The 12,525-nt window shown below is 45.0% G+C and overlaps 1 protein-coding gene across 1 annotated transcript in view; it reads left to right on the forward strand.

The window, feature by feature from the left end:
• The first annotated feature begins 1,264 nt into the window (after positions 1-1,264).
• LOC135115585 (sodium/potassium-transporting ATPase subunit alpha-like) overlaps positions 1,265-12,525 on the forward strand; it is an 85,061-nt gene continuing 73,800 nt past the window's right edge. Inside the window, exon 1 of the mRNA XM_064032513.1 lies at positions 1,265-1,306. Within this exon, the coding sequence (XP_063888583.1) occupies positions 1,280-1,306 (27 nt within the window). The 5' untranslated portion in view covers positions 1,265-1,279. The remainder of the gene's footprint in view (positions 1,307-12,525) is intronic.

A 12,525-nucleotide genomic window follows, 5' to 3' on the forward strand; every position in this document is an offset into this window, starting at 1 on the left:
TATATATATATATATATATATATATATATATATATATATATATATATATATATATATATATATATATATATATATATATATATATATATATATATATATATCCTTCCTTCCTTCCTCTCCTTCCTTCTTTCATCTCTCATTCTCAGTCTCCCATTCTCCTGTCTTTCCTCACGATCTCTCCCCTCTTCCTCTCCTCTCTTACCTCCCAAGCATTTTTTTCGACCTTCTCCCCTCTCCTCCCTTCTTATGACAGGAGGGGAGAGGGGAGGGAAAGGGGGTGGATGGGGTATTTTAAAGGGCTTCTTCCCCCCTCCCCCTTCTTTTTGGCTAGACTCCGGTATGTCTAGAGGTTTGCTGGGGGTCTGTCTGTCCCTCTGTCTGTCTGTCTGTGTGTGTGTGTGTGTGTGTGTGTGTGTGTGTGTGTGTGTGTGTGTGTGTGTGTGTGTGTGTGTGTGTGTGTGTGTGTGTGTGTGTGTGTGTGTGTGTGTGTGTGTGTGTGAATGGTTGTTCCTATATATATATATATTTTTTTTTTTTTGAGGAAAGATGTAGGGTTTAAATGTAAATATAGTTGTATGTAGTAGTAGTAGTAGTAGTAGTAGTGGTAGTAGTAGTAGTAGTAGTAGTGACAGTCCCATTATCAACAGGGAACAGGTGTGGGAGGCCTTACAAGACAGGTGGCAGTGCTACTGTACATGAGAGACAGAGAGAGAAAGAAAATAAGGAACAAGTAGAGACAATAGTGAAGGAGAAGCCAGACAGAGAGCACTGAATGAGATGTGCCAGACCCTACCATACCTATTCAGTCTCATACACGATTTTGTATTAAACCTACAAAATTCATTCAGTTTTTTTTTCTTTTTTTTTTATGCTCCTCTTCTCCTTAGGCCGTTTCTGTAGAGTGAGGGGTTGGCGCCATCCACGAGTCTCCTCCAGTTGTTTCTGTCCCTTGCATCTCTTCCTCTGTGACTCAAATCCCTGCCGGTTCTAACGCAATTCCATCCTTGCTTCTCACTTTGTCTTTCCCTCGATCTTGTAATCAGTGCTTAGTCTTCTTACTGCGTGACCAATTCATTCTTATTCACTCATCTGTACCAAGCTTACCAGACCCATTCACCCTCACAAACTCATCCATACCCAACCAAGCAGCCCCATTGAGCGTCACCTACTCCGCCGTATCAAACTTCCCGGGCGTGAGTGGCGCGGCTGCCTCACGCAAACTCAACAGCATGCTATCACGTGACCTCTGACGTCACTGTCTTCTGCCACTACCACGGCCATGGCGACCAAGGGAATGGCGGGTGATGTAAGTACTCCCTTTACACCCTTTACCTAGTGTGCAGGCGTGCGGGCGTGTGTGGGCGGGATGCATTCGAGTGCAGGGAGGAGGGATCCGGACGGAGTGGGCGGGGAGGGCGGTGATCGAGGGTGTTTGTCGGGTATTGGGTGGCTGTCGTCTGCTTGCGGGCGGCCGGCCAGATAATGTACGCCCACTTCCCGCGCCCACACACGCACACGCACACACACACATACACACACATACACACACACACACACACACACACACACACACACACACACACACACACACACACACTTATATATGTATGTGAAATCGTATGTCCTGTAGCGTAGATTACTGTGGGTCTTCTCGTGTGTGTGTGTGTGTGTGTGTGTGTGTGTAGGACTATTTTTGTGTGTGTGTGTGTGGAAGTACCTCATGTGTCGTGTTGTGTCGGTACGTTACGTTAGGACTTAATAAGATATTTCGTAATGTGTTTCTGCGTAACTGACTGCTTACTCCCTGCCGGTTCGGGCGCGCGCGTGCACACACACACACACACACACACACACACACACACACACACACACACACACACACACACACACACACACACACACACACACACACACAGGGTCGTCGGGGTACCGTACAAGTGAGACTTCTTACAACATAACTCTCATTCTTACTTCTTACGCCTACACACACACACACACACACACACACACATTCACCAGTCTCTCTCTCTCTCTCTCTCTCTCTCTCTCTCTCTCTCTCTCTCTCTCTCTCTCTCTCTCTCTCTCTCTCTCTTCATCTTAACATAATAATACTTACATAACCGGCACACACACACACACACACACACACACACACACACACACACACACACACACACACACACACACACGACGAATAGTGAAAAGGTTAAAGAGTAAAGAGTACGGTTTTTTATTGATTTTTTTCAGTGCACCGTCGTACTTTTTTATACCTCATTACCGTACACTTAAAAAGAGAGACTGGTATACTATCCTTATACATAATTTAACTTCAGCGAACACGATGTTAATGTTTATCACACATATCAGGGAATTTATTAATTTATTTGTTATTTTCTTTATATTTTTTTTCCGTGTTATCGTATTGCTATCGTATTTTTGTCTCGTACATCATCCTTTACTGAAACGTATGTACGGAAATACTCACTTATATTCGATGAAAACACAATATTTATCTTCTTATTTCATTTTATGTGTGTGTGTGTGTGTGTGTGTGTGTGTGTGTGTGTGTGTGTGCGCGCGCGTCTGACAATAATATGCTTAAGACTCACTGTTGGGAGAGGGAGGGAGAGAAAGGTGAGAGAGAGAGAGAGAGAGAGAGAGAGAGAGAGAGAGAGAGAGAGAGAGAGAGAGAGAGAGAGAGAGAGAGAGAGAGAGTATTGATTTTAGTAAGTGTGTGTGATATTACGTGGCGGGTTTGTCTTAAAGGAATTTATTGACTAGAATCTAAAGAAAGAGGGGGATATTTTTGTCCCCTATAAGATCATCGTACCTTCTTACATAACTGCCGTATGTCTGTGAAGAGAACGTATCGTATAATTATCGTACACTTAGGAGAAACGGACCCTTTACTTATTTACTTCTGTTGTACACTTGTTAAAAAGTAAAAGTACAATGATTATCGTACTTTTTTTTACTTAACTATCGCACACTTATATATGAAACGTGTTGAACTTATTGACTTATAAACTAATACATGTACATTTTAATACTCAAGGAGCGAAAGTGTTTTAAAAGGACTGTGTGTGTGTGTGTGTGTGTGTGTGTGTGTGTGTGTGTGTGTGTGTGTGTGTGTGTGTGTGTAATACGTTGGTGAGTGACTTTCAATAAACGAGTCTCTGTAAATATTATATGAGAGAGAGAGAGAGAGAGAGAGAGAGAGAGAGAGAGAGAGAGAGAGAGAGAGAGAGAGAGAGAGAGAGAGAGAGTTTGGTGTTCAGGAATGTGTAATAATGACATGAGATAAGGCAAACACACGCCCGCGCGCGCACACACACACACACACACACACACACACACACACACACACACACACACACACACACACACACATTCACCACCACTACCACCAAAAATAATAACGATATGAAAAAACGAAAATAAAAATGTCACAGAAGGTATACTGTGTGTGCGAGTGCGTTCGTGCGTGCGTGCGTGTGTGTGTGTGTGTGTGTGTGTGTGTGTGTGTGTGTGTGTGTGTGTGTGTGTACGTGTGTCATTAGTCAAGGTGGGTCAGTTGTACAGCTTCCCAGAGAGAGAGAGAGAGAGAGAGAGAGAGAGAGAGAGAGAGAGAGAGAGAGAGAGAGAGAGAGAGAGAGAGAGATGTGGCGCAAGGAAGACTAACATTTGTGAGGCTTCATTCCACGAGAGAGAAAGAGAGAGAGAGAGAGAGAGAGAGAGAGAGAGAGAGAGAGAGAGAGAGAGAGAGAGAGAGAGAGAGAGAGAGAGAGAGAGAATATAAAAAATAGAACAATAATGGAAAAAGCAGGGAGAAAGGAGATATTTAAGAGGACGTGGCTAAGGTGAGACTAAGGGAGAGACAACAGAGAGGAAATAAGGATGAAAAGAATAAGGGAATAAAAGGAAACCACTAGAGCAGGCAGGGAGAAATTGTTGTTGTTTTAAAGGGACATTTAAAGGGAGGGCCATTTAAAAGCAAGGGCATTTAAAGGACACAGTTAAGGGATGAATTTCAATTTGCAAAGGGTAAAAGAGGTCATTTTCAAGTGGGTGGGCAGCAGGCAGGAAGGGTGGATAGTAGGCAGAGAGGGTGGGCAGCAGGCACCAGCAGAAGCCGTGAGTGGGACCGTGATGTGTCTGGCCGGCGTTAAAGATGACCTGCTCGAAACACACCAGCTCCTGCCTGCCTCTCTCTCTCTCTCTCTCTCTCTCTCTCTCTCTCTCTCTTTCTCTCTCTCTCTCTGCCTGCCTCACTCCCGCCCTGCCTGCTGTCTGCTTGGGACTTTCCTGCTTGTTATTGCTTTTGTTACTTCTGTTTTTCTGTATTCATGCTTTTATTCATGCCTGCTTGTTACTTCTATCCTACATCTCTTATTCTTTACCTGCTTGTTTGTCTGCTAGTTAATTCTGCTCTTTTAAATCCCTCCTTTCGTGCTTGTTAATTTCTTGTCTCTGGTTCTTATTTACATCATTGCCTCTCTGCTTGTGTCGCTTAGTGATTGTCTGCTTTCCCTTCTGCTTTACTCTGTCCTTACCTTGCTTGTAACTTCAGTCTGCTTCTATCCCTGCTTTTCTGCTTGTACGTGCTACCTGCCTGTCTGTCTGTCTGTATGCCTGTCTGCTATGACGTTTGTGCCTTTTTTCTATCTTCACTCAGTCTTTCCATCCGTACCTGCTTGTTTGCTTATAAATCCTTCTACTTTCCTCTGTCGCTGCCTGCTTGTGTCCCTGCTTACCTGACTTCTTTCCTGTTTAAATTTTTGATTGTCTACCTACTCGTAGCTCCTGCATTTCTCTATCCCCGCCTTGTCTTCCTTCCTTCCTTCCTTCCTTCCTTCCTTCCTTTCCCTCCCTTCCTGCCTGCTCACCACTGGCCTGCTGACTTGCATCCATGCTTGCTTTCCCACCTGCCTGCTTTCTCCCTTCCTCCTTCCTTCCCTCCTACCTTCAATTTTTTTTTTTTTGTTCTTCTTCTCTCCGTCCCTCCTGGAACTTTACTAACCTTTATCATTCACTTCCTCCCTCTTCTCCATTTTCATCCCTATTCTTCCATCTTCTGTTATCTTCCTATTCCTCCTCCTCCTCCTCCTCCTCCTCAGCTGTACTCTCTGCCCTTAACTCTCAATCTTTTCCTCTTTTTTTTTTATTTTATCTCAATCTTCCCCTCATCCTGTTAATATATTGTAGTTCTCTCTCTCTCTCTCTCTCTCTCTCTCTCTCTCTCTCTCTCTCTCTCTCTCTCTCTCTCTCTCTCTCTCTCTCTCTCTGGTTTAGTCTGTTTATGCATTGCATGTCAGATTATCATTCTTTTTTTCTGATTTACTGTGTCTGCCTTGCCTTGCCTTGCCTTGCCTTGCCTTGCCTGTCTGTCTGTCTGTCTGTCTGTCTGTCTGCCTGTCCGTCTGTCTGTGTCCTGGCGCCGGCTCTCGTGTTTATGATACGTAGGCGTGTCTCGGCGACCGCGTCACCCTGGAAAATTGACCAACCTGATATAACCTGATTTGCCTGGCCCAGCTGCAGTGTTGGTGCGGAGTATTTGGGCTAATCTGACATGACCTGACCAAACTTACCCTGTCTAGCCTGTCATGAAATATCCTAACCTAACCTAACTTTTCTTACCCTAACCAGATCCAATTCCCATTCTAACTTAGCCTAATCTAACATATTCTGACTTAATCCAACCCAAGTTTAACCTATCCTGACCTAGCCTAACCTGACCTAATCTAACCTTCCCTACCCTGCCCAATTCCAACCTAACCTGACCCGACCTGACCTGACCTACTTGCGAGGATGTGGCCGGAGTGTCTCCACTGCCAAGGACATGTGCGTGGGAAGGGAGAGAGAAAGAGAGAGAGAGAGACACGTAGTCCTCCTCGCACGTAGAATAATGCATGTGCTGATACCTCCTGTCCTTGATCTCCAGAGAGAGAGAGAGAGAGAGAGAGAGAGAGAGAGAGAGAGAGAGAGAGAGAGAGAGAGAGAGATTACAGTACACTAAGATGCCCCTTCTATTTTATTATTATTATTATTATTATTATTATTATTATTATTATTATTATTATTATTATCATCATCACCACCACCACCACTACCATCACCACCACCATCACCACCACCACCACCACCACCACCACCACCACCACCACCTAAGTCTCTTACCTGGCCACCTAATCACCTGGGCTTGATCATCTCATAAAGGTAAATTACCATCGCATTATTCTGATTCATTTAAGCTTGCCCCGCTCTGATTGGCTGGCTGGGAGTAATAGCATCAGAATCGAGCCCTCCTATTGGTTGCCTGAGTCGTGACGTCACGGAGGCTTTTAGGTGATTGGCTCCAGCTATTTTGGTGACGTAATTAACAGAGGGAGAGTGTGAGGGGGGATGAGGGGGAGAGAGAGAGAGTGAGGGGAAGAGAGAGGGAGAGTTACTGAGTGATTTGTGGCGACGGGACGGGACAAACTGTGACGGAATTGTATGTGACGCTCTCTCTCTCTCTCTCTCTCTCTCTCTCTCTCTCTCTCTCTCTCTCTCTCTCTCTCTCTCTCTCTCTCTCTCCGTCCTAATGTCTACTGCTGAGATAAGTTTTAGGAAGAGAGAGAGAGAGAGAGAGAGAGAGAGAGAGAGAGAGAGAGAGAGAGAGAGAGAGAGAGAGAGAGAGAGAGAGAGATGCAGGCTTAAGTAGGATACAATAGCAGCTTTGTTTCTCTCTCTCTCTCTCTCTCTCTCTCTCTCTCTCTCTCTCTCTCTCTCTCTCTCTCTCTCTGGTACTGAAAAAAATGTTGGTACTGCTGTTGTAGATTCTTATTGCATTGTAATTCGTAGTAGTAGTAGTAATAGTGGTAGTAGTAGTAGTAGTAGTAGTAGTAGTAGTAGTAGTAGTAATCAAGTCCTTATCACAGAAGTATTTAAATGATAAGCTACAATAATTTCCTTCGTCACCCCCCTTACTTAATCTCCTTCCCTGCAGCCTCCCCTCCCCCTTCTCACCCCTGCCAGCCATAAGGGAAAGGGAAGAGGTCGGGAGAAAGGGAGGGAGGAATTGAAAGAAGCTGTCTCTAGGGGAAGGAAGGAGAGAGGGAGTTTGGAGGAATGGATGGGAGGAACTGATAATGAAGGAGAGTAGGAAAAAATAAACAGTGTGTGTGTGTGTGTGTGTGTGTGTGTGTGTGTGTGTGTGTATGTGTGTGTGTGTGTATGTGTGTGTGTAAGGAAGAAAGTACAGTAATAGGCTTGTTATCCTAGTGATGGTGGTGGTGGTGGTGGTGGATCCTAGTGATGGTGGTGGTGGTGGTGGTGGAGCTATGTGCAGTTCTTGTTTACTCTGCTAGTGGGTGTGGTGGTGGTGGTGGTGATGGCGGTGGCGGTGGTAGAGCCTTCTTCTTTACTGCCCTACATGTCTCACCGAAGATTAGATAGCGTTAGCTGGCTTATCACGAGGCAGTGTCGTAAGGGTCAAAAAGTCTGTTGCTGTTTCTTCCTTTGTGTTCCCTGATGATGGACTGGCGGTGGTGGTGGCGGTGGTAGTGGTAGTATCAGTTTTGATAATGTAAATCTCTCTCTCTCTCTCTCTCTCTCTCTCTCTCTCTCTCTCTCTCTCTCTCTCTCTCTCTCTCTCTCTCTCTCTCTCAACCAGAAAACTTTTTTTTTTCGTCTTTTTCTTTTTTCTGTCACGTGTAATACGATTTTATGTAGTAGTAGTAGTAGTAGTAGTAGTAGTAGTAGTAGTAGTAGTAGTAGTTGTTGTTGTTGTTTATTTAATTTGCCAGTACTATTTGTTTTCCTTGCTAGTAGTAGTAGTAGTAGTAGTAGTAGTAGTAGTAGTAGTAGTAGTGGTGATGATGGTTGGGCAATAGTAGCATTCTTGGTAAACGAGCAGAATTAGAAGAAAGTGCTTGTGAAGTAGTAGTAGTAGTAGTAGTAGTGCCAGTGATGTAATATAGTTAGTAATGGTGGTGGTGGTGGTGGTGGTAGTGGTGGTAGTGGTGATTGGTGATTGGCTGCCCGGCCCCCACCACCTCGCTCTCTGATTGGTCCTAAGATTGCAGCATCACTCGCCTCTCCCTTGCCTTGTTTACCTCCCTCCCTCCCTCCCTCCCTCCCTCTCTCTCTCTCTCTCTCTCTCTCTCTCTCTCTCTCTCTCTCTCTCTCTCTCTCTCTCTCTCATTACATCCTGTCCTCCCCATTAACTTCTCTCCTCTTTCCCTCCTCTTCCTCCTCTTCCTCCTCCTCCTATTCCTTGTCCTCTCCCTCAACACATTTCCTCTTGCCTCCCTCTCCCCTCCCCCTTTCCTCCACTTCACTCTTCCTCCCTTTTCTCTCTTTCCCTCTCTCCCTCCTTATCTTCCTTCTCCCTTACAAATATACCCAGCATTTCGCAAGAGAGAGAGAGAGAGAGAGAGAGAGAGAGAGAGAGAGAGAGAGAGAGAGAGAGAGAGAGAGAGAGAGAGAGAGAGAGAGAGAGAGAGAGGGAGGGGGAGAGTTTGGAGAAACAAATGTGAAGTTGAGAGGGATGAAGGAAGAAGAGGAGGAGGAGGAGGAGAAGGAAAGTTAAGAGATGGAGGAGAAACGGAAAAAAAGTATTCTCTTCCTCCATCTCTTCCTCCATCTCTCTTATCTCTCCTCCTTCTTTCCTCCCCTTCTTCTCTTCCACTCCCTGTTTCTCTCCATCCTTCCCTTTTTCCTTTCTCCTTATTTTCACTTATCCTTTATTCCTCTTCGCCTCCCCCCCCATCTCTCTCTCTCTCGCTCTCTCTCTCTCTCTCTCTCTCTCTCTCTCTCTCTCTCTCTCTCTCTCTCTCTCTCTCTCTCTCTCTCTCTGTCAGTGTAGCAGTTAATAAACAAACGAAGGGTGTAGTAGTGCAGTTGATAAAAGAGAGAATAGGAAAAGAATAAAAGGGGTGAGACGAAAAAAACAAGAATAAAAAGAAACAATACTCGGAAATGTGTGTGCGTGTGTGCGTCTGTGCGTGTGTGTGTGAGTGTGTGTGTGCGTGCGTGTGTGTTTAAGTCTTACAACATCTTACAGCTCACCATCCTTACTCGCCCTCCCACCCTCTCTCTCTCTCTCTCTCTCTCTCTCTCTCTCTCTCTCTCTCTCTCTCTCTCTCTCTCATTCACACACACCCTAAAAACAAAAAATAACACGCAAATCAAGTGGTCCAGAGAGAGAGAGAGAGAGAGAGAGAGAGAGAGAGAGAGAGAGAGAGAGAGAGAGAGAGAGAGAGAGAGAGAGTTTTCATCAAGGAATTTTCCACATCTCCTTCACATGACGTTCACGTGATGGAGGAAAGGAGGGAAGGAGGGAGCGGAGGAGAGAGAGAAGGAGGGAGGGAGGGCAGAGCTAGAAGAGAGAGAGAGAGAGAGAGAGAGAGAGAGAGAGAGAGAGAGAGAGAGAGAGAGAGAGAGAGAGAGAGAGAGAGGATCTGGGAATGGAAAGCAGTAAGAGAGAGAGAGAGAGAGAGAGAGAGAGAGAGAGAGAGAGAGAGAGAGAGAGAGAGAGAGAGAGAGAGATGCTGTTTTGTGTTGTGATGAGTTGACAGTTATTAAGGAATTATCTCTCTCTCTCTCTCTCTCTCTCTCTCTCTCTCTCTCTCTCTCTCTCTCTCTCTCTCTCTCCCTCTGACAACTGGAATTCATGGCTTGGGAAGTGTGTGTGTGTGTGTGTGTGTGTGTGTGTGTGTGTGTGTGTGTGTGTGTGTGTGTGTGTGTGTGTGTGCGTGCGTGCGTGCAAGTCATAAAACAGAACAAAATTTCAACACACACACCCACACACACACACTCTCTCTCTCTCTCTCTCTCTCTCTCTCTCTCTCTCTCTCTCTCTCTCTCTCTCTCTCTCTCTCTTTCACACACACACACACTTAAGCTATTATAATCAACTTTTTATTATGAAATTGAATCAGAAGCGTCTCATATTCACAATTTTGCTCTCTCTCTCTCTCTCTCTCTCTCTCTCTCTCTCTCTCTCTCTCTCTCTCTCTCTCTCTGCTCTTTCTTCTCTTTCGTTATTTATATTTTTTTGTGTCTTTCTTTGTTACTCTTCCTTCCTTCCTTCCTTCCTTCCCCTTCCTCCTCTTCTCTCCTCTCCTTCCTTCCGTTCTTATCCGATTAGTATTCTCTTCCTCTTCCTCCTTCCTGTTCCTCCTTCCCTCCCCTTCTCTCCCTCCACCTTCTCTCGTATTCCTATCTTCCCTCACTTGTTTTTCGTCCCCTCTCCCTCCCCTGACTCCTGACCACATCCTTTATCTACCTCCCTCCCTCCTTCCCTTCCTCCCTCTCCTACCTTTGACCTCCTTTTCCTCCATCCCTCCTTTGATTCCTCCCTCCCTACTCTTGTCTCCTCTCCAGGCCACTCCAGAAGTAACCTAACCTTACCTAACCTAACGTAACCTAACCTAACCTAACCTAACCAAATGTAACAAGGCCTAGGTCTAACAAAAGAACAGAGGAACAGAAGAGCCAAAAAAAAAAAGCTGCGTGAAGCCAGTAAGCCTATTCGAGGCAGGGTAGGCTTAATGCGGGACCATAATACTAAGACACTTCTGTCTGCCTATCTGTGCTTATGATATATTTATTTACCATTTTATTATTTTGAAATTAGGTGGTGATGGTGATGGTTGTGGTGGATGAAAAGAGAGAGAGAGAGAGAGAGAGAGAGAGAGAGAGAGAGAGAGAGAGAGAGAGAGAGAGAGAGAGAGAGAGAGAGAGAGAGAGAGAGAGAGAGAGAGAGAGAGAGGATGGATGAGGGAGGAGTAAGAAAGAACACTTAAGGGAAGGAGTGGTGGGGAGTTTGGGGGGTGGAGATCTGGTTAGAGCTGGAAAAAGGGAAGGAGGGAGAGTAGGAGAGATTGAGAGGGAGAGGGAGGGAGAGGGGGAGAAAGAAAGGGAGAGGGGGAGGAAGGGAGGGAGGGAGGGAGAGGCAAGATTTGACAAAGCAGATTTTCCAACAAAGTAATAATAATAGTAGTAGTAGAAGTAGCAGCAGCAGTAGTAGTAGTAGGAGTAGTAGTAGTAGTAGCAGTAGTAGTAACAACAGTAAGTTCGGTTGGGTTAGCTTACGAAAACTCGTTGTAGCGGTAGTAGCAGTAGTAGCAGTACATAAGAACATAAGAAAATAAGAGAAACTGCAAGAAGCCATCATATCAGATAACACGTGGCAGTTATAGCGCGAAACATACCTACTTTTATCCACCTATCAGTCCATAAGTATGTCCAATCTTTTAAAGCTCCCTAATGACCTACCACTAACAACCTGAGACTATTCCATCCATTAACCTCTATTTGAGAAGCAATTCCTTCCAATCTTTTATAAATTCAACTTTTATTCAAGGCCGAACTCATCATTTAGTAGTAGTAGTAGTAGTAGTAGTAGTAGTAGTAGTAGTAGTAGTAGTATAGGGTATTGCGTCACAAGGTAGCCACACACCCCCGAACACCTGACTTACCTGTTCAATTAGTCACCAGGAACAGCATACCAATGTCCCGCTCTGGTTGGGTATTCCGCTCGCTGCCTTGCCGGGGGTCTGCTCGATGCTCATTCACGTTTGCATGGGTGACTGATTGCAGGAGCGCTTCTCTCCCTCCCTCCCTGTCTCCTTCACTTCCTCACTTTTTTATGAATCTCATCGGAGCGTTTCTGTGTGTAATAGATGTGCGTATCACTGTTTGTTTATCTCTATTCTTGTTTATTTATTGTTCTTGTTCTCTCTTTTCTTTCTTTCTCGATATATTTAGTGTGTTTCTTATGTGTTTTCTTTTTTTTGTTCTTTTTTTCTTTCCTTCTGTATTTCCTCCTTTTTCTTCATTCTTTTTTTCCTTTTTCTTCCTTTATTTTGCTTTGTTTTGTTCATCCATTTTTCGTTCGTTCGTTTGTTCCTTCCTTCCTTCCTTCCTTCCTTCCTTCCTTCCATCCTTACCTGTCAAGTTAGGAGTTACTGATTAATCGTTACCTATGTGTATATAATATTAAGTCTTATTTTCCTCCTCATCCTCCTCCTCCTAGTTTTATTTTAGACTGTACTTGTTTACTTATTACCTAACCGTACTCTCTCTCTCTCTCTCTCTCTCTCTCTCTCTCTCTCTCTCTCTCTCTCTCTCTCTCTCTCTCTCTCTCTTGTAGACAGAGTAAACTTAAACAGGTTACTTGTTTATAAACCAATAAGCTTTCGTTTACCTCCTCCTCCTCCTCCTCCTCCTCCTCCTCCTCCTCCTCCTCCCTCCTCTCTCACAATAACAAGGAAAACAACCGCACATGTTATCAGAATATAGAGGAAGGGAGGAAGAGGAAGGGGGAGGAGGAGGTGGAGAAGGAGGAGGAGGAAGGGAGAGGAGAGTAGAATGGACTCCTCCTCCTCCTCCTCCTCCTCCTCCTTGTTTGTTAGAGAGAGAGAGAGAGAGAGAGAGAGAGAGAGAGAGAGAGAGAGAGAGAGAGAGAGAGAGAGAGAGAGAGAGAGGGGGGACAAGGCTTATATCAAGGTGACTTCTCTCTCTCTCTCTCTCTCTCTC

The sequence above is a fragment of the Scylla paramamosain genome, chromosome 29, assembly GCF_035594125.1.
Source record: "Scylla paramamosain isolate STU-SP2022 chromosome 29, ASM3559412v1, whole genome shotgun sequence".
Classification (NCBI taxonomy): Eukaryota; Metazoa; Arthropoda; class Malacostraca; order Decapoda; family Portunidae; genus Scylla; species Scylla paramamosain.